Genomic DNA, 20774 nt, shown 5'->3' with positions numbered 1-20774 from the left:
GTGCCACGATTCCAAATGCTAGGCTGGTTCTGCAAATAACCACGAAAAACAATCTATTAAAATCCATAATAAGTTTTTAATTTTCCAAAAACTACTAAAATAATTCATATTTATATTTTTTAAATGTTTAGGGAGAGTAAAGACTTGCTGATGGGTTGCCAGAAACGACTAAGATTGATTAGGTAATGTCATGTAGTCATGTCCCGTACTCAGATGCAGAGCACCTTTTTATTCCAAAATGAAAAAGAAAAAAACAGAAATTAGGGTTGGGAAAGCAAATTTCTTTTTGGTTTTTCCCATTTTCGTGTGTGCCAGCCCAGCAAAGATGAAGCTACTCCCGCCTTAGCGCGCCAAACCAATAAAACCCTCCCTCCCTCTAAAAATAAAAATAGCCCCAAAAAAATTAAATGCGATTTGAAATTAAGATCCTCAACCAGCTCGAAAGCTTTTGTTTATGGGAGAGTGAATCTAACGGCCGAGAGCATCCGATGACTAGCATGTGAGCCGCTGATTGGATCACTCATCTGTGGGGCCCGGTTTCTTGTGGGCCTTCAACGGTACAATATCGGCACGTGTCAACACGCTGTGCTGCATGGTCCATTATACCAGGCTCCGATTAGGCACGCGAGCTTCCCCTATTAAACAAAAGAAAATAGAGAGATAGAGAGAGATGAGTTCCCCTAGAAAAACCAAATAAAACGCATCTCTTGGGGTTTGTGGTCAGTCCCTTCCTTCTTCCCCTTTCACTTCTCTCTTCCTCTCTTCTCTACTCCACTCTTTCTCTCTGTCTGAGTCTCTGCTTGTCCGTCAGAGAGATTTTGGTGTGACCGAGTGAAAAGAAAAAGAGACAGAGAAGCCTAGAGAGGCTCATTATTTGAGGGCACTGTTCTCTCACTGTTGTTGTGTTCATGTCCTCAAAGCAGCAGCCTATAATGAAGAAATGAACCCAGAACCAAGCCTCTTCTTCTATGAAGAAGATGGATCAGCCATTTCTCTTGGACGCTCTCTTCTGCTCCGAGCAACATTTGGATGAGGAGGAGGAAGAGGTGTTGGACTATGAGTTTGTAGAAGATAGTTCTTTATATAGCAACACTACCTCTACATCTTTTATGCAAACACAAATAAAGTCCCCAATCTTGCTAGAGCAAGACTTGTTCTGGGACGATGAGGAACTTGCTTCTTTGTTAGCGAAAGAGAAAGTGAATCAGGATCGGAAAATCAAGAATCCCAGCGAGTCTTTGGCCCGGGCTCGTAAGGAGGCTGTGGATTGGATGCTGAGGGTCAACACCCACTACTCTTTCTCTGCTCTCACTGCAGTTCTGGCTGTTGATTACCTCGATAGGTGTTTCTCCCGCTTCCAGTTTCAGCCCGAGAAGCCATGGATGACACAGCTCGCTGCCGTGGCTTGTCTCTCTGTCGCTGCCAAGGTGGAGGAGACCCAAGTCCCTTTATTACTAGACCTCCAAGTATGTTCAGTTCTTTATTGCTTGATGATTTGTACTCTAGTCTTTTATGTCCTCGTTTGGGTTCTAAATCAATTTGGCTTTGTTTAATTTCGATCGTTTAGGTGGAGGACAGTAAGTATGTGTTCGAAGCGAAAAATATCAGCAGGATGGAGATTATGGTTCTCTCGACTCTTGATTGGAGGATGAATCCGGTAACCCCAATTTCGTTTCTTGATTACATGACAAGGAGGTTTGGTTTGAAAGACCACCTCTGCTGGGAATTTCTCAAGAGATGTGAGCTCATCCTTGTCAATCTCATCTCAGGTACCCCATCCTTCTCATCCAAATCTGGTCTCCTTATCCTCCTTGTTGATAAATTTGATGCCTTGCCCCAACAGTAGCACTAGTGAACAAAGAAAATTTCAAGTCTTTATTAAAATTTGGCCTTATTATCCTGCAGATTCTAGGTTCTTGTCTTTCCTTCCATCTGTAGCGGCTACTGCCACAATGCTGCACGTTGTCAATAACATTGAACCTTGTCTTCAAGTTGAGTATGAAAACCAGCTCTTGAGTATTCTCGGAATCGACAAGGTTGGTTATATTCTTACCCTTTTTACCTTGATTCACACTACATTGTCCCTAAATGTGTACATTATTACAATCAAAGTCCTGAATTTAACTCTTGATTGAATTTGAATTTGAAACAGGGTGCGGTGGATGATTGCTCTAAGCTCATCATGGAATTGTCATCATCATGGTCGAGAAACAAGCGCAAGTTTGGTTCTTCAATTCCGGGGAGCCCAAATGGAGTCATTGACATCTCATTCAGCTCAGACAGCTCAAATGACTCATGGGCGGTGGCCTCATCAGTCTCGTCCTCACCGGAGCCTCTGTCCAAGAAAAGCAGAGCTCTGGAAAAGCAGCTTCTGGAGAAGCTCAACCACACTGCAAATGCAACAGCAGATATTCTCAGCCTTCCACGCCTTCCCTAATTGGTTCCCCCCTTCGTTCTAAGGAACACTGTCTAATAATAATACTTTATGTTCCTAATTAAATTTGTTTATTAAGTTAGTTGTTAAATTGCCAACCATCTCTGTATTAAATTTTCATCTTGATATCTAGAAGCGATCCATAAGATCGATCACCATCTCTGCTTTGCAATGTGGTGATCCGATCTGCGGATTGTGACCGGATATGGGATTAGGAAGCGGAGATGGTTGGCATTTTATCCGGAGGAAATTTCATCAAGAACAATCATCCAACATTATAGTAATGAAGAGTACTTGCATCATCAGAGGCAACATTATATCTTTACCCTTTTGCATCCATTGCATGCCTCCATCCTTTTGAAGAAACAAACAAAAAGAAAACGACGAGCATTGTCTGTAATTTTCCTCACTCGGTTACACATTGGTTAGAAATTAATGCAAAACAGTGTTCAAAATCTAGTAAAGGCTTGATTCTTTAGAAGTTGAAATGGTTTAGAGGAAGGATTAGAGAAAGGGTTTTGGTTCATGTGGAAAGAGCAACATGCTGTCGGCCACTGGTGATTTTGGTGTTGTTAAGATTGCGATTTGTGAGACTATTACTATTGCTGCTCGGAGGTTTGACCTCGAAGGAAGAGAGCTCTCGGTTTTGAAGGACTTTAGGGCAGTTTTCAAACCCAAATGACTATTTGAAAATGACCTACAGGTTGTAAACCACCCAACTTTTAACAACGTCCGAGACCCTCCACCTACATTAGGCTCCAATCCATCACTCCCCAATTTCCTTGCTCGAATTAGGGTTGTGAACAATGTGAAGGGTATTCAATATTTCCTATAGTTCACTTCGTTTATTTGATGCATTTTGTAGGTAAATTTATGATTAAGAGAGCTAGTGTGATATGGAAATGGGGTATTTTGTAGCATCCCCCCGCCAAAAAGGGCTCAACTAGTGTTACAACTAATGGAGAAAGCCCCTTGCACATGGAAAATCAATGCTCACTTATATATGGTATGTAAATGAAATTAGTAGCTTTTTTTAACCTCTATGTGAGGAATTTATTCAATGAAATTACTTCATATATATGATCATAGCAATCTCGTTCACCGATCACTAGCTGAGTGTCTTCTAGGTTCTAATTTGGGTAAATGAGTATTAATGTGAGAATTACTAGTGAATGTGTGTGCAATTCTTTATATGTAGGTGATATTTGATTCCAATAATGAAGTTTGATACATTAATTCGTATACCAAACTTTCTAATTGAGCAATCCATCTCAATCTAGCATTCAAAAGACAACAATCAAACCCTTCGGATTCTACATGCCATAAACTCTGTGAATCCTGCTCTTCATTATAATTAATCACATCCCCATCTTGCTAAGCAAACCTAGCAATGGCCTGTTGATTAGATATTTCTGCCACTAGTATTAGCAACCAATATGGAGGGATTGGACGTATGGAACAACCTTATTACATATAACAAGTATCATAAACATATATGATATATAGTAGTTGAGAATTCACGAAAGGACACCCACAAGAAGCAATCCATGTGCTTTTCTTCTACTCCTTCTCCCTCTCTTTGAAAAAATGCGTGTGCGTGCTGGTTTGGTTTGAGCTCGAGAGAGAGAGAGAGACTGAAATATAAATCCAAATCCAGTTCCTGATTTTCTAATGCACCGAGATTGCCGGAGCAACAATAAAAAAACGAGAGTGGTTGGCTCAAGTTTCCGTTCGACCCCATCTCCTCTGCATCTCATTCATTCATAACAACACGTAGTGTTTCCTGCAGGCTCTGTATTTGGTAACCAGCACTATAATATTACCACGCTGATTTATCTGAATGTGTATTTCTTTGCCTCTTTTAGGAGGTGATTAATGAATCTATTGAACTGCCACATGAAAATGTCATATGCAAAATTTATGAGGCATGTTTAATTCTTCATCTAATCGATCTCTATGAATGAATGCTGCAGCTGCAGATCGAAGTCCAAGTGAACTCTACTGGGGTAGGAAACACCAGAGTACCTTGAGGGGTGGTAAAATTACTAGTTAAATTCAAAGAGAGATTTGCCGGAATTTACTAAATATGGATGTAATTTATAAAAAAAAAATTGAGGGATAAATAAAGCTAATTGAGTTTTTGTTTAGTAATTTGACTATTTGGCTGAAGTGCCACATGAAACTATCCTATTATGCAAAACTTTATGAGGGCTGTTGGATTGTTCATGCAAATCGATCTTTAAAAATGAAAGCTGCAGATCGAATATTCAGACCTTGAAATCGAGATTACGAAAGATTAAAAATTAGAGATAAACAAAACACAAATGGTGGGCAAAACTAAAAAAGGAGAATTAAGAAAAGGGTGAAAGGTGAGGCAATTGAGATCGGGGAACAATATCTTTTGATTTTGTTTGACATGTCTTTGTTACAATTCACACTTTAATTTGGTTGCTTTTGGGGGATAGACTGTAGGCTGTGTAGTGTTACAAATTATTTCGACCTAGAATTCTAGAAATAAAAAGAAAAAGTGAGAAAGACAATGATAAGATATGGATTGTTCATATATTGCTGACAGAGACCTGAGAGAGGAGAGAGCTTGCAAGCTAGCAATGGATTCCAGCTTATTATCCTCTTTATAAATTCCTCCCTTTAATCTCTTCCAACCTCTACATCCCTTTAATTACCATTAACCAATTGGTTTCTTGCAATTTTACCCTAATAATGACCTCAACAAACGACGTTTTACCACTCTGAATCTTACCCTAAGTAAATAGTTTGTAAATTTTTCCTCCAACATTCATATCAACTTCATTTGGTTTGATGAATTAAGAAGTTCGATGAATTAGGATGCTAGCTTGATATTTTGCTCTATTATTGTAACACGTACACGATTAAATGAGCCATCTGTATATGATAGCTTAGGTGGGCAATGATTTAGAAGTAGGGTTTAAACGGTTTCTAAAACGAGCAAGGTTATGCTCTATGGCCTAGAGCCGATCGAATTTCTATAATTTTGCCGAATGATCGCTGCTTCTGAAATCCGTGGACAACTCACAATTCAGAGATGGGAGCTCGGTATAGATCTCAATTATATTTCATATATATACTGTCTTTGGTTAATTAACAAAGAACAAGACCAACACATAGAGAGGGATCGATGCTGCGCAATAATTCACTTTATAACGGCTATAAGCTTGCAAAATCTGAATTTTTTGTAATCTGTATATACCTATCAAATTTCAATTAATTTACCATACACTATTTATTTATTCACTCAACGGATTAAAACAACAATTACTCCATGTCCACAATGCCCCATATCTGTTTCACACAATTTTAACTGAGACATATTGTTCAAAATGCATGAAATTCACTTATGCAATTTACTTGCATTAAGAGTAACGCATTACAGAAAAAGAAAGAGTGAATATATGTCATATAGCATGCGGGTAATCCAAGTGAAAAATCTTGGAACAGCAAGGTCTAATTACTCTGAAGTAGTAATTCGTATATAGCTCGGTATAATTAGGTTCCTATAGACCACGAGCGGTTCATAACGTTCTGCGCGCCTCTAGGTCCAAATATCTATTTTTCCAACAGAAAAGAAATTGGCATGGTCTAGCGGCTGGCATAAATGAGATATATATAGATGATGCAAAACTTATATATTCCTGAGTTTGTAGACATATCGACTAGAGAATCTGGACTCTATCGGAAGAGAAGTGATGATCGACGAAATGGGACATGGCTGAAATTGGCAGAGATGAACGGATTGATGCACATTCGACGCGTGAGTGGTTTAAATGTGGGCGACCAAAGTCAATATATCCAAAACCACCCCAAGGTTTACATGTTTGAATTCTACCTTTCGTTCTCTTCCTCCGTCTTAATTTTTGTCTCAGGCTTTGTTTCAGTCTTGCAGAAGCAGTAGGGTTCCGCAGAACGCAGTTGATAAGAGATCGTCTTACAAGTGGGGGATGGGCTGGGCCTCCCTACTGTTCTTCCGTCTGACATAATGTAGTGCATCACTGTCGACTCTACAATGCCAAGCGTACTACTATAGTTTCATATTTGCTCTCTGTGTTTTTAATGAAGACAACCACAGCTCGGTCTCCAGTACTGTGCCATTTTGTTCGTATGTATCATGGATTCATTGAGCTTCCAAAGCAGTTACAGACGCCTCACAGTGGCATCCTCTGCAGTAATAATGGTGGGTTAATAACGAAGGAAGTTAAGAGAAGCTGCATTATTATTTCTGGAAAATTTTACCATGCATGATGCATGCGGCCAATTTCATACGTAAAAGTGGTCCTCTATCTCTCAGCATTGTGATAAACCAGTCGTGGTCCTCAGCAAGTGTGTTATTTTCGGTAATGAGCAAGTGTTTGTTGAATTATATTAACATAAGCATGGTCTAAATTCGCGTTTCCATTTCCTTTCTGGGTTCATTTCCATTTCCATTTCCCTTTCTTCTTTTTTCTGGTTTTAATTTCAAGCAGATGCTAAGCTGCAAGTTTCCTTTCAGGACTCGAGGCTTAATTACCATCACTGTTTGTTTTACACTGCTTTCAGGTGAAATAACTAATTCCGCCTACCATAATAAGTCAGATATAAAATTAAACCTGCTGTTCTTTTAATTTTTAGATATATGTAGCTATAAAAAAGTTTCTTAGAGCTGGTAAAACTTGAACATAAAATTTGTAATATATAGTGTGCTCTACCAGGGGTTTGGACAATGCATGGATCATTGTACGCACTTGCTGATCGAGGTTATGATAGACATGCATCACACATGATACATCACGCCAGTGAGTACGTACGTAAGTAGCATTATTCATCAAATCTGCAAGTTATACGTATACCATAGTCGACGACCCGGACATCATTGTTCTGAAAAAGTTAAGCACCAATGGGCAAGTTTTATAAGCATTCTTCCAATAGTTGTCTGATATATCATATATAATCGTAATTGAATATAGATGCATATAAACTCTGCAAATCGATGACCTGCAGACCTCCTCGGCCTCAAGTGCTTGTCCCTTCATGCCAGCCAAAAACGAAAGTGATAATACTATCTCTAGCTAGCAACGTACATTTCAATGTGTGTCCAGTCTCCACGGCTCCACGCAGCAGGCATGCATTTAGGTCTATGGGTCAGATTTATAAATTAAAACCCTACATTCTGATACGTACATATGTACGTTAGAAAAAATTATGTTCTTTCAGTTCCACATTCTTATATTTTTCTTTCACATATGGATTCAGAGCCAGCACATCTAAAACCCAGAAGACAAAACATTAGACAAATCAGCCTCATGCCACTGAATCCTGGGTGTCCGTGTGTGTCCTTTTTCTTTCTCTTGTTCACCCCAAGTTCGGGCCTCACTGTAGATTGCATTTTTCTATTTTATGAAGACATTCCGTTCTTCGTGATCGTATTCACTAACATGTCATCGGTCTCTTTAACGTGTATTGATGTTGAACGGATGGTTGAGAAACTTATGCAGCAATACTAGAACTTGGACACTCTAATCAGCCGTGGTGAAACCGCGCAGTGCTCCCAGCGCACACCTCTAGTTAACATATGTAAATTACAACGAACTCACTCCGATTGCCATATGAGCCCTTGACGGTAGCTAATCCCCCTGCGTGGATCAATTTTTTGTGATCTTAAAGTGGCAGTGGTAAAGTAAGCTTGTCACCGAAGTCTCGCTCAACTTACTATATTGGACATAGAAAAAGTCATAAAACGACTCGGGCTTTAGAAGTATATCAATGCAATGTGGGCTTGTTTCTCTTTCTTTGAGCAGAATCCCATTTTTAAAAAAATGAGAATTGGGCAGCTAGGGTCCCTTCTCCCACTTGCCGGCCGGCCTGGCACGATCTGAGTCCACCTGACAAGGCACGTACACAAGAATCTTGGTTGCATGAAATCAAAATGTTTGGTTGGAGCTCTTGTGAATTCGCCCTTTCTGGAACCGAGGAGACGTACGATCCCCGTTATGTGGTGTTATATACAAACGGTAGCCAACTTGGTGTTTCGGCGTGCCCAGTTCCATCTCCATCCAACTTCTACTTTTATCATGAGCTACCCCAACAGCCAAAGATCTTAGATCTCGAACATGCAGAGTATTGGTTTCATATCTCTCACAGTTTTGGATTCTTGTCTTTGCGATTTATCAGCAAAATTGTTATTCCCTGATCTGTGGAGTTGGTCATTTTGGCTCGGTCCCGACCGAGATCACCCCACTAGCTACCTAGCACTGTGAGGTTTGATTCGTAGTTGGATCAGCAATACTACTGGGACAGTTTTTTTATTTTTGGATTCCTGATAGGATATCAATCTATGTATATGGAGCTGTACCTGTCCTTATTACTGTCCCATTTTCTGGATGGTGGGCACTGCACTGGTTGAGCTCCGGCACCACTTATTAGATGTACGTTTGAGACAACTACGTACTAGTTGATTCATTTGGTTAGAGGAGCGGGGGGACCTTAATCAAAGCAAAGATAGGGCCATTTGAAATTGAAATTTTGCCTAATTGATTTCCACCACTTGAACTTTGAGGAATTGAGGATAACAAGAGATGAAAGAGCCGATGATTTTCAAGGCTATGTCCAATCAGTGATTAGACGTGAATGCTCCATATCCAGTGAGATGAGCTGAGCTTTCTCTACCAGAAATTTCTACTTACATAATGCTATAACATGTTGATCCATCCGGGTGTTGAAACTTTCTTTTCACTTTCAGGGAACAAAAACAAGTGCCCTGGGCACCTATTACATGCTTTCCACAAAATGATAGGACGCATTTCTTAGAAATTTTGTTGCGATGTGTACAAAACAGTGACGGTCAGACGTCTAGATTGATTTCTTCTATGTTTTTTTTTTCTCTTTTATTTTCACCCTTCTTGAATATTTTGTCTTGTCAAAAAATCAAATATTATAAGGGGATCATACGTACATTTAGTGCCGACGGATCCATATATAGATCTCATGTTTTTTACAACAAGACAGTAGGGAAAGTTATGCTATGACACAGAGCTAGCCTCCTCAAAGCTCTTGACTTCTTTTGCCTGTCTTTCGCTATTTAGCATCTTTTAACCGTACGTACGCGTTCATGTATGACTAGCTACTCTTCTTTTCCACCAACATGGAGTGGAGTGAAGCAGAAAGAAAGAAATCAACTACCTAAAATATCTGAATTTTAAAAGAAGAAACGCATGGAGCGCAGGCATTTAGTTGCAGTAGCACATTGGATCCGCCGATGCTTTGAAGCGACCAGCGGTGTTGCATAAGTTTGTTTAAGTTTCTCCTTGGAAATTGACACCCTAGCTCCTAATTTCTATTCCTGGAATGAAGAAAGTGTTGCCGATGCCGACAATGGTTCTTACTAGAAAAAAGAAGCAAAAGGCAAAGATGAAATTCAAGAGGCAATCGACGATAGCATGGCCCGGTTCGATTGCTCGGGGGACAAAAACTAAAGCTACTTTGAATACAAAAATTAGGGTTTATAGTTTATTAGAATTAGGTTGGGGTCTTTTTGACAATGAAGTATTGAAGTAACTAGTAGCGCAAAGTTGGGAGATAGTGACAATAAGACACGGAAACAATAAGCATGTGGTATGGGCGTCTTTTTCATGCTCACCTCACATGCATGGAGTCGTATGGAACCCAGAAAACCCCCAGAAGAATCTTACGGCTCAGAAAGATGGCGAGCCTACCTAGAGAATCTTACGCAGATTCTGCTCACTACTCATGCTACATCAGTCTACTCAGTTTGATGTTTTAGTGGATGATCGACGTGACGTTTTACCACCTTTGATATACTATTTTCCAATCTCGAATTAATTGATTAGCCTAATACGATCGACTAGTTCAACTTTGATTGCTTGGCTCTGATGCATGAAAGGGAAGTGCATATTTGGAAAATGCGTTCTGAATACTACTCCATTACAGTGGTGGTGTATAAATCTTTGTTATTTGAGGGCAGCCATTGTAGCTTTGTAACTACATATGATGCTGATGTATGATGTTTTTTTTCTTCTTCGATGAAGAAGAAGATGTTGATGTATAATGTTGATTTCATTAAGTTACATGTTACGTGGGTGTGAAATTTAAAAAATTTAGTCATTCAAGTTGAGTTACATTAGACGAGAGAAGGTGCGAAAAAGAAAGAGTAACAACTAACAAGTCAATAAATAAGTAATCATATAAAAATTGTGTCACTATAACCCGCACTAAAATACAACGTCATGCATAGCAAACACCTTCCAAAATGTTAGTGAAATTTCGTCTTTTGAATCTTATTACTAATCAACTGCGTTCATCGATCATCCTAATGCACGTCATTGCCATTTTTTTGCGAGGTTATATTTCTACGTACCAAGAAATGTGCGTAAGCGATTATGAGTTTATGAAAGTACCAATATTCTCTCTTTTGTTTTTTCGGTCGTGACCAATACTCTCTCTCAAGTCCCATCCATCGATCCCCTCCATGCGAGTGGATATCAAATCCATTATCCATGTGAAAATAAACAGTATCGATGATAGTAATTAACTTTTTTTTTAAAAACTTAGAGCTCCCACTCTTAGTCCTCAGTTCGTGAACGTTATAATTCACCCAGGACTATATATGCAGCCTACTTCAACCTCTCATTGTGTTGGCTTGTGTTGCTTCAGTTCTTTGCCAAGTAGTGCAGTACCTGCCTTCTCTTTTTCCATAATATTCCATCATTCCATGATGACGTACATGGTATGATCCTTCTCAGATCGACAAACACCTCAGTGAGCAACAAAACACAGATCAATGCATTTGGTGGAGAACACTCATTTAAGCACCTAGCAATGTGCATCAGGATCCCAACACACATATTCCTAGTTCAGTGACAAGTAAGTTAGGACTGTGGAAAGCTAGCTAGTCAAAAGCCACGTACAAATCGGGGTGCTTTCGTGTTGCAATTGCTAGAGCAGAAGAAGTTTATTGACATGAATGAGTGGACTACATTGTTTTGGGGTTTTCCCCTTCGTTTACGTATCAAGGGAGGCACTTCTCCTTTTTGCTTGTTTTATCTATGTTTCTTCAAATACATAGGTTAATACACATAGAGGGAACCAGTTGTGTTAGAGGATTCTAGTTGTAATTTATTTTCCTTCAGTCGAAAAAAAATAAAAATAATACACATAGAGGGAAAGGCCAGCAAAGTTCATCATCTCATCAACAAATTATAATTAAGAGATTTAGCATGGTTATTAATTACACATCCAAATCAATCTCGCTATTTAGTTTGTTCAATGTAGTCTAAAGCAGATTAATTAAGAACACTAGCTTCTTATACTTATCAGTTTTAGTCAAATGACTCATATCATGTACATCGGTACATGACAAGTACTTTCTTGCCTCTATATGCTAATAAAACTTGTCTCATTTTTTCTTTTTTTTCCACACTAATGTGCCGGCTAGACTTCACGTTATAAATCACAATTATAATTGTCTTAACGATTATCAATTTAAATAAAATTTTACGATGAACTCATATATATACATACGTAAAAATTAAACATTCAAAATGTAAATATGGGATCGGAAAAATGAGAAACAAAGAAATCTACGATTATTTTTGAGATGTGAAATCCACACATCCTAAATTGTAATCCACACACTCATTTTTTATTTTTAGTAATCATTTTTATATAAAGATAATATTTAAATCATTAAAGATAAAATTTAAATTACTAAAAATAAAAAAATAAATATGTAAATTATAATTTAAAATGTATGAATTTCACTTCTTTAGTTTTTAACTTAATAGTTCTTATTGAAATCGCTCGAAAGTGTGATCGTGAAATACAAAAAGAGCAAGTAGGCAGTGAGATTGTTCACGAGGCATTGGCGATGCTACGTGACAAGATTGAAGTGGACACAGTACATATGTTAACAAATTGAAAATGTGGCGCTTACGTGTAAAAATGTGTGTCGTCCCCAGCTTTGGGGAGTGGAGAGGTGGGTTAATATAAAACGTTATCGTCAATATTATTCTAATATCAAGCTGCAGTGAAATGATATTGTTATTGTTAATGGTTGATTTTTATTTGAGGTTGGTACGTACGTAGAGTTCATTTTGGTTTAGGCTTCTGACGTTTCTAAGTAATCGATATATTAGCTGGAGCTAATTAGCTTTCTATGTATATCTCGAGCTCTCATACATATAGCTTCGTGTATCCTCTCATTCTCACCACTTCGTCATCGGCCTAAGCTTACCAATCTTACCCAATCATCATCATTCTTATCATTTCATGCATATAGTCAGGTGGAATTGTAGACCAAAAATGTCCACGAACCCAGAAAACCATTGCTAGTCAGGGACCAAGTACTTGGAATTTGATTTTGCTAATTCAGCCGCCAGGTCCCTCCATTAGAAAATAAATCTCTCTCTCTCTGTCTCCATGTTTTTTTCTTCTTTTTCCTGAGAGAAAAGGAGAGGACAACATGCTAGAGCTAATAAACATGAGGTTTAGTGGAACGAGGAGGTTCTGTAGCAAAGAAAAGATTATCACTCGAGTTTCATGGTGGCTTGAATCTTGTGAAGAATCTTTTGTATCTTTTCTGCACTAGTTGCGGTGGTGATATTTATATTTGCGTTGGTAGTTTTAAACTTTTTATACTTGAAATCTTGTCGTTATGAGCTTGCAGATGTTTGCGTTGTTTCCCCAATCACTAGACTTGTGTTTCAATTCTAGCCTTGCATAAACAAGATTGGTTCATATATAGACAACTGAATTTGGACGACTCATTCTGTGAAAAATTACTTGGAGCAACAGAATCTTACTAGCTAGGTTGAAGTGCCGGTGATAATTGCCCACAAGATTTACCGAATGAGGCGTCGTTTTACAAAATTTTGATAGAACACAACAAACAATTATTATGATCGAGCGAAGATCTAACAACACTTAACCGAAAGAAATATGAAATTTTAAACCTGGATGTCATTCCGCTTCTAATGTAACTACGTAATATCTATTTACTTTCTTTTGTTGAATTCAAATTTCCATATCAGATTTGGATTTGTTACCATTATACACATAGCCCTAGTAGATATTTATGAGACCATCTTATATCAAATTCTTAGTAGTTTAATTGCACGAAAAAGGCATTAAAACAGCATTAGTGAGGAAAAAAAAGAGGCAAAGACAACCGAGGAGGGGGCTAAATTGGTAAAATCTCTAAAATTACACACGAAATACGACGCATGGCAAATCTGGCGGGGTGGCCTCCCTGCCGTGGTGACCTAGAAACCTCCCGGAACAAGTGGGCAACAAATACAAATGCCATACAGAGAAGAGAATCGTCATATTTTTTTATTTTCTATTTATTATTATTACCTTGGTTATTAGGGTCCGATTCATTGCCATTTGGAATCCGCCAGCGCCTATATAATGCACCTCCCTCCGCTCCATTGTAGCAGACACACACACACCACCTTAAGCGAGAAATAGAGAGAGAGAGAGGCAGAGACAGGCAAACACCAGAGCGAGTGCGAGGCAGAGTGTGAGAATGGGTGGTTGGGCTATTGCTGTGCACGGTGGCGCCGGTGTCGACCCTAATCTCCCTTTGGAGCGCCAAGAACAAGCCAAACAGCTCCTCACTCGCTGCCTCAATCTCGGAACCTCTGCTCTCCGTGCTGATCTTCCCGCCATTGATGTTGTTGAACTTGTTGTACGTCCCCCTTCCCTCTACGTTCTTTGTTTCTCTTCGCAATCATGTATATATTGTACGTCTGTTATTATATTCTCGGTTAACATGCTGACGGAACGAATTGAAATCTTTTCTTCCATATGAATCGTAGTAAGTTTGATTTGGTTATTCTGTCCATTAAATCTAAACCCTTATGTTGTTTTTGTTGGTAAACAGGTTAGGGAATTGGAAACGGATCCGTTCTTCAATTCCGGCCGTGGATCGGCCCTGAATGAAAATGGCAGGGTTGAGATGGAAGCCAGCATCATGGATGGACCCAAAAGACGATGCGGCGCCGTATCGGGGTTGACCACCGTCAAGAACCCGATCTCGCTCGCCCGACTCGTCATGGATAAGTCCCCTCATTCCTACCTTGCCTTCTCCGGCGCCGAAAGCTTCGCCAGGCAACAGGTAATGTTTTGACCATCAATATAACAGGAAAAAAGAAATCTCTGTCTTTTTCACCTGGTGTATGAGAATCAATATGAATATGTGAATCTAGCAACACATGTTTGACACTGTTCAGTGGTGTCCTCATATATTATTATGTTTAATTAATATTTAACCTAATCCCCTGCTGCTCCCAGAGATTCTTAAATAAAAGGTTTTAATTAATATTTGTTTGGTAGAGGAATCTCTGTGTTGAATCTTGATAGGAGTTTGGTGCGTGTCATATTTCAGGGCGTTGAGCTTGTGGACAATAATGACTATTTCATCACGGAGGAAAATGTGGGCATGCTCAAGTTGGCCAAAGAAGCCAACACCATCTTGGTACGATTCTTTCACTTTCATACTATGTAGGGTCATCATGAATACTAGAAACTACTGTTGACACTTTTGTTTTTGTTACCGTCAGTTTGATTACAGAATCCCACTTGGGATGGAGAGTTGTGCTGCTGGTGTGGAGAGCCCCATACAGATGAACGGGCTCCCCATAAGCGTGTACGCACCCGAGACAGTCGGGTGTGTGGTGGTGGACAGCCAGGGTCGCTGTGCTGCCGCTACCTCGACCGGTGGGCTCATGAACAAAATGGAAGGTCGCATTGGGGACTCGCCACTCATTGGGGCAGGTACCTATGCGTGTGACCTTTGTGGAGTGTCTTGCACAGGAGAAGGAGAGGCTATCATACGCGGGACACTGGCTCGTGAAGTTGGGGCTGTGATGGAGTACAAGGGCCTAGACCTTCAGGATGCTGTAGACTTTGTGATCAAGAACAGGCTCGATGATGGGAAGGCCGGACTCATTGCTGTGTCCAACAAAGGAGAAGTGGCTTGTGGGTTTAACTGTTGCGGAATGTTTAGGGGGAGTGCAACAGAGGATGGGTTCATGGAGGTCGGGATTTGGGATCAGTAGGTGTTTGTTCTCTTCTCTATTTGGACAAGGACAACGAAGAAGAAAGTGATTTCTGGATGTGCTTTGAGTTTGTGGTTGTGCTGGATACTGCAAGTGGTGCTTGTGTCTAGTGGGAGGCCATCAAAACTAGGAATGCTTGCCTTCATTAGGTGTAACTTTTAGTTTTAACTGGCATGTACATTATGATGGTGATAATAAAGTCTCAAAGCATTTTCATTTCACTTGGATTTTTGTTGGAGCACATTTCCTACTTCGATCGCCTCATCTCTCTGCTAATTCCTTTGATGCATTATTACAATGTCAATTCTAAGGTAAAATATTGTGTAAGATAAGCAGATATATATTGTCCTCACAAGTTCCAAAAGCTCCACTGATCCAGTACTCCATTTGAACCAGCTTATGATCATCAAGTAGTAATTGTTTGATACTATAGCCAAGACAAGAACTTGAAAATTACTTGGGACGATAATATGTTTTGATTATTAATTACTGATAAACACTCTCCGGATAGATTCTCTCCTGAACCTATAATTTGGAAGGAAGGTGTTGATTTGGTACTTTGGGTTTGGTTAACATTTTCAATGTGAAGAATGATAGCAGGTCCTTCTGCCCTTCTGGGATTGGTTAACATTTGGTCATCTGCAGCTTGTTCTTTGCTGCTGCCTGGTGTTTTCTACGTGCTTTCTTGACAATTTGGTCCTTGTTGGGTTTTGCTTTGGCAGGTCTTGGGCCTCTTTGTGTAATACTTTCTTTCATTAGATGAATTTCCTCTTTTTTGTTTTTGTTTTGTTTTATGAAGTAAATTCCTTGTTGGCCAAAACAAAACAAAACGCCAGCAATGGTTCGAAAACACTCAACTGGATCAAGTGTCCTTTAGTTGCTTCCACTAAATGTTTAGGGAAAACAAATATCCTTCTGGTTGAAGCGTTGAGTTTAAGAGCTGGTCTCCTGCCTCTCTACATGGTTATGCCAGAATTTAAGTCGAGGGTGACTTTAAGATACTTAGTGATTCTATTAATACTACATAAAGATGTCTTGGCGTATCTAAACTGTAATACATGATATGAGATGTCTTGCCACACGGTTTTACTTCCACCATTTTTACTCACATTTGGCGTGAAACAAATTTTTTTGCAGATTCAACAGTGAATATTGGTCACTCTATTATTGTTGCTGGCCGGCAGAACGGACTCTTTTTATCCTCGGTCAATGTTTTCAATTTCGACTTTCATGGTTTAGGCTGTACTAAGGGTTTTTTGGTTGTAAGTTTTATTTTTTTTTCGTTTGTGTATTGTTTTCTACATCGAAAAAAAATTATTGTTTATTGGAAAAATAATTGATAGTGTTTGGCTGGTCCTGGCTTGTGCGGATTGTAAGATGAAAGATATTTGAGGCTTAATTTGTACCGAGTTAGACTCTGATAGCTGGACACATCTTGGCTGAATTTTTCTTGATCTTTTTTGGCCCCCTTTTCATTTTCATCTTATGAAAAAACAGAGCATGCAATAATTTGAGTTATCTGTTTGTGCTAAAACATATGCCATGATTGCCATCCATGATCCAATTACTTCTCAAAGACAGATCTCCAGATCATATCTGTTGGCTTCAGTCTTAAATTATAACATGAGCAATAAGGAAAAACTGACAGAATATGTTATTGCAATTTCTTGGTTTTTCCAGGCCCCCTTCTTTGGACAAACAGACAACGCATCCTTTGATTATTCTGATTTGGGTAAATTCACTTGATACAATGCATACAATTAACAAGTCATATATTCATGAATAAAGCATCTCTTCTCTACAATAAATCATGAAATGCTAGTTTTAGCTGACTCTTCCTTCTTGAAGATTCATTTCGTGGTCTTATCTTCAGCAACAGCTTCCTTGGGTTTTTCAGCAACAGCAGCATCCTTGGGTTTTCCAGAAACAGCATCCTTGGCTGACTTAAAGGTATCAGCAACTGCAGTAGCTGCTTTTTCCACAAAGCCAGCAGCCCCGGTCTTTCCAGAATTTGCTCCTCCGTCGTCGATCTCATGAAGTATCTCCACCTTCTCCTTCACGGGTTCTTTGTCATCTCCGGCCGGTGATCGGAAATCCACTGTGTCCACCTTGACCTCCACTCCACCTTGCTCGTTAACACCTTCAGTTGTTCCCTGCCACAAAATACACCAACAAAATTTAAGATCATCTCAAACATTTCTATATAAAACAAGAACCAAGAAAACAACTGAGTAGATAGAATTTGTACTTTTGAAGTATCCATGTTGCAAATTTGAAATTTGAAATATGAACTGGACGAAAAATGCAAAGCTTTGATTGCTAATGTGGAGGAGCTCGAAGATGTTATATAGTTTACTTGGTGGGAGGTCGGCCTAGCTCATCAGGAAGGAGCTACCAATTGGTTAAGGACACGTTTCGCACTAGGTGTTCGATTTTGCATGGTTCACAGCCCAGATTGTCTATGGCGCTGACACGTATATGATTCTGATATAGTTCTTTAGTACCAGTAGGATGTGGTGTCGACCGACCTGTTTGGTACCTACTACCTAGCTTTGCTGAGATGAAAGGACAGCTGGACAATTCTTTGGACTTCCAAGCTCAAAAGCCCAACGAGAGAATTGAGGTCGTAATAAATGATCTAGATTTTCTATTTGGATTTAAGTTGTTTAGATTTGCTTAGATGTCTTATAACCATTAGATGAAGTAAAAATAACATAAGGATGATATGGTGGTCCCAGAATGTACTCAATCTAATGGTTAAAAGTCATCCAAGCAAATTTAAACAGATAAACCAAATTCTGTAGTAAAAAGGCTTGAAAATTGTGAGGGTGTACAATAACTCAAAGGCCCAAACGATAAATCAAAACGGCATTTTTGTGGCAGAACTTTCCTCATGAAGGTCATATGTTTAATACAGTTAGTTGCAATTATCACGTGATTCACGTCTATTCACTGCTCAAAAGACGGAGTTGACTCGAGCATTTGTCCTTCATGGTTAGAACCGCCAGTTGTTGGGGAAGGGGGGGCGCATTCTTTCCAATTATGAGTCTTCTGGTCTTGATAATTATTTTCTTATCTCATGTTGTATCGGAGAACTGGTAGCTCTTTTAGGAACTTATTTTCAGGCCTGCTGGTCTGATATTTGTTATAAGTGGTCCATTAGTGGCTCCTGCATGTATTCTCACTAGTGGAAAAAATCACTTAGCCAACGGAACAATAATATTTTCGTCGCCTAAGATCTACTTAGCTGACGAAAAACCTTCCGTAGCCTAAGTTTTCACCTAGCCGACGGAAAAATATTTTGTCGGCTAAGAAGATCTTAGGCGACGGAAATTTTTACCTAGCCGACGGAACATTTATATATAAATATAAATGATTATTTATGATAACTTAGGCGACGAAAAATTATTCTGTCGCTTAGGTTATATCTTAGTCGACAGAAATATCTACTTAGTTGACAGAACCAAAAAAATTTTGAATTTTTTTCAGCTCTATTCTATAACTTTCAGTTCTCTCTCCCTCATTCTCTTCATCTCTCTCTCCCTAGCTCGTCTGCTTGCTCTCTCTCTCCCTCGTCTGGTTGCTCCCCCACCATCGCGGCGCCTCCTCCTCCTCCTTCGCCGCAGCACCTCCTGCTCCTCCAAGGAGCGCCGCCTCCTCCTCCTCTTCCTCTTCTCGGCGACACCTCCTCCTCCTCCAAGCAACGTCTCCTCCTCCTCGCGGGGTGGTTGACGTCCGGACGGTTACTCTCCACGGCATCAGTAAGGCAATAGACCGTCGTATGTGCGGTTCCTTGACGGTAGAATCCCGGCGAGTTTAGCGTCGGAGGTGGAGTGGAGTTGTTCGGGAACACACAAACATAACCGTCGTGGTCGCCGGAGAAGAGGAAGAGAAGGAAAAGAAAAAAAAAAACCTAAAAAAACGAGAAAAAAAACCGCCAGTTATTCTAAAAAAAAAATTTAAATTTTTACTTCCGTCGACTAAGATCTTAGGAGACGGAAATATTCCGTCGGCTAAGAAAAACTTAGTTGACGGAAAAGTAATTTTCGTCGACTAAGTTCTGTTGACTAAAATTTTGGCAGACGGAATCATCAATTCCGTCGGCTATTGTCTTAGCAGACGATGCTTAGCCGACTGAAATTCCGTCGGCTAAGATCTTTGCAGACGAAATATATGTCTTAACCGACTGAACGGTTCCGTCGGCTAATAGCCATAATCCAGTAGTGTCTACTATGTCAGGTGCTGCTATGTCTATGTCATTTTCCCTTCTCCATAACACTTGTAACTTTTTCCATACAAATAACAACTCATTTGATCAAGAGAAAGTACAATTGTTGCATAAGTGAGGGTGTCTACTTCAACAAAAATTTCAGGAGAGAGATTTCCCAACAAAAATCTCGCTCCTTTCATCTTCGAGAAGCCTTGGACACATTCATCTCACCATCGATCATGGAGGAAGGTACATGCAAAATAAAAACACACTCCGACACCCAAGTCAATTTCAATTCAAGCAGGCACAACAAAATAAATTGGGCTGATACTTGTTACCGTTGTTACTCATGATCATTCTCTTGATCATCTTCTTCTCCATAAGCGTGTAGATTTATAGACATTTGATTCCTTGGACCTCACTTCCCGTTGTAGTGGGAGAAGTAGTGTTTGCACGTTCTCCATCAACTTGATCATGTTTCACATCTTTTACTTATCTTGATGTTGTTCATATTGGGCCTTAACCATCAGGCTTGATTTAACGAGTGAGGGCCCAAAGCTGAAATTTACACCCCACATTCGGAAACAAGTATTACAACCCTAGGAATCAAGAGGTTGCTGAATCTAACTTAGCAAATCGGCCTTTCGAAATTTTAAAAGAAACCTCGTACAATAATGCTGCAAAGCCTCATTACATAGTAGTGTTGCTCTGGGGGAACAAAGCTTAAGGTTTTATGAAGTATGAATAAACAAAGCAACTCTAGAAGTTCCCAGCAAGGGGACTTTGTCACAATTTTGCTTACATTTATATTAAAACTGATAACCAAACGAAGCCAGAAAAGCATTTGCTAGCTTGATCCCCAGATGGACCTCCGACATTGTAGTAAGGTGGAGATTATCCGGTTTCAGAGGCAATCCTTTAGCGTCGACACATTTCACATTAGGCAACGTCGTTTCCAGCTGTGCCTTCCTCACTATATCTATGAACTGCCCTTCTCCTGATGCCAGTGCTACCTACATATATCAGTATATCAACATTAATC

General features: G+C 39.6%; 4 protein-coding genes across 4 annotated transcripts in view; 2 read left to right on the top strand and 2 right to left on the bottom strand.

Moving 5' to 3' along the window:
* The first annotated feature begins 667 nt into the window (after positions 1-667).
* On the top strand, positions 668-2759 carry LOC101293159 (cyclin-D3-2-like). The gene is made up of 4 exons (XM_004291020.1): positions 668-1466; positions 1568-1769; positions 1906-2036; positions 2153-2759. The coding sequence occupies exons 1-4, from the start codon at positions 969-971 to the stop codon at positions 2435-2437; spliced, it is 1116 nt and encodes a 371-aa protein (XP_004291068.1). The 5' UTR covers positions 668-968; the 3' UTR covers positions 2438-2759.
* Positions 2760-13876: 11117 nt separating this feature from the next.
* LOC101292861 (probable isoaspartyl peptidase/L-asparaginase 2-like) lies at positions 13877-15748 on the top strand. Its single transcript, XM_004291019.1, has 4 exons — positions 13877-14150; positions 14346-14579; positions 14850-14939; positions 15025-15748. The coding sequence occupies exons 1-4, from the start codon at positions 13989-13991 to the stop codon at positions 15520-15522; spliced, it is 984 nt and encodes a 327-aa protein (XP_004291067.1). The 5' UTR covers positions 13877-13988; the 3' UTR covers positions 15523-15748.
* A 1463-nt stretch (positions 15749-17211) lies between these two features.
* On the bottom strand, positions 17212-17836 carry LOC101292566. Its single transcript, XM_004291018.1, has 2 exons — positions 17771-17836; positions 17212-17675 (listed from the first exon to the last, which is right to left on the bottom strand). The coding sequence occupies exons 1-2, from the start codon at positions 17783-17785 to the stop codon at positions 17373-17375; spliced, it is 318 nt and encodes a 105-aa protein (XP_004291066.1). The 5' UTR covers positions 17786-17836; the 3' UTR covers positions 17212-17372.
* Positions 17837-20541: 2705 nt separating this feature from the next.
* LOC101310865 (probable carbohydrate esterase At4g34215-like) overlaps positions 20542-20774 on the bottom strand; it is a 934-nt gene continuing 701 nt past the window's right edge. The window contains exon 2 of the mRNA XM_004292756.1: positions 20542-20745. Within this exon, the coding sequence (XP_004292804.1) occupies positions 20542-20745 (204 nt within the window). The remainder of the gene's footprint in view (positions 20746-20774) is intronic.

The sequence above is a fragment of the Fragaria vesca genome, linkage group LG2 (genome assembly GCF_000184155.1).
Source record: "Fragaria vesca subsp. vesca linkage group LG2, FraVesHawaii_1.0, whole genome shotgun sequence".
NCBI lineage: Eukaryota > Viridiplantae > Streptophyta > Magnoliopsida > Rosales > Rosaceae > Fragaria > Fragaria vesca.
Note: the sequence above shows the minus strand (reverse complement) of the source record. Positions and strands in the feature narration are given on the sequence as shown.

Coding starts and splice junctions, on each gene's coding strand:
- LOC101293159 (XM_004291020.1), top strand. CDS start 969: ATGAAGAAGATGGATCAGCCATTTCTCTTGGACGCTCTCTTCTGCTCC. Junction 1,467..1,567: donor CTTTATTACTAGACCTCCAA/GTATGTTCAGTT, acceptor TCGATCGTTTAG/GTGGAGGACAGTAAGTATGT. Junction 2,037..2,152: donor GTATTCTCGGAATCGACAAG/GTTGGTTATATT, acceptor AATTTGAAACAG/GGTGCGGTGGATGATTGCTC.
- LOC101292861 (XM_004291019.1), top strand. CDS start 13,989: ATGGGTGGTTGGGCTATTGCTGTGCACGGTGGCGCCGGTGTCGACCCT. Junction 14,580..14,849: donor AAAGCTTCGCCAGGCAACAG/GTAATGTTTTGA, acceptor GTCATATTTCAG/GGCGTTGAGCTTGTGGACAA. Junction 14,940..15,024: donor AAGAAGCCAACACCATCTTG/GTACGATTCTTT, acceptor TGTTACCGTCAG/TTTGATTACAGAATCCCACT.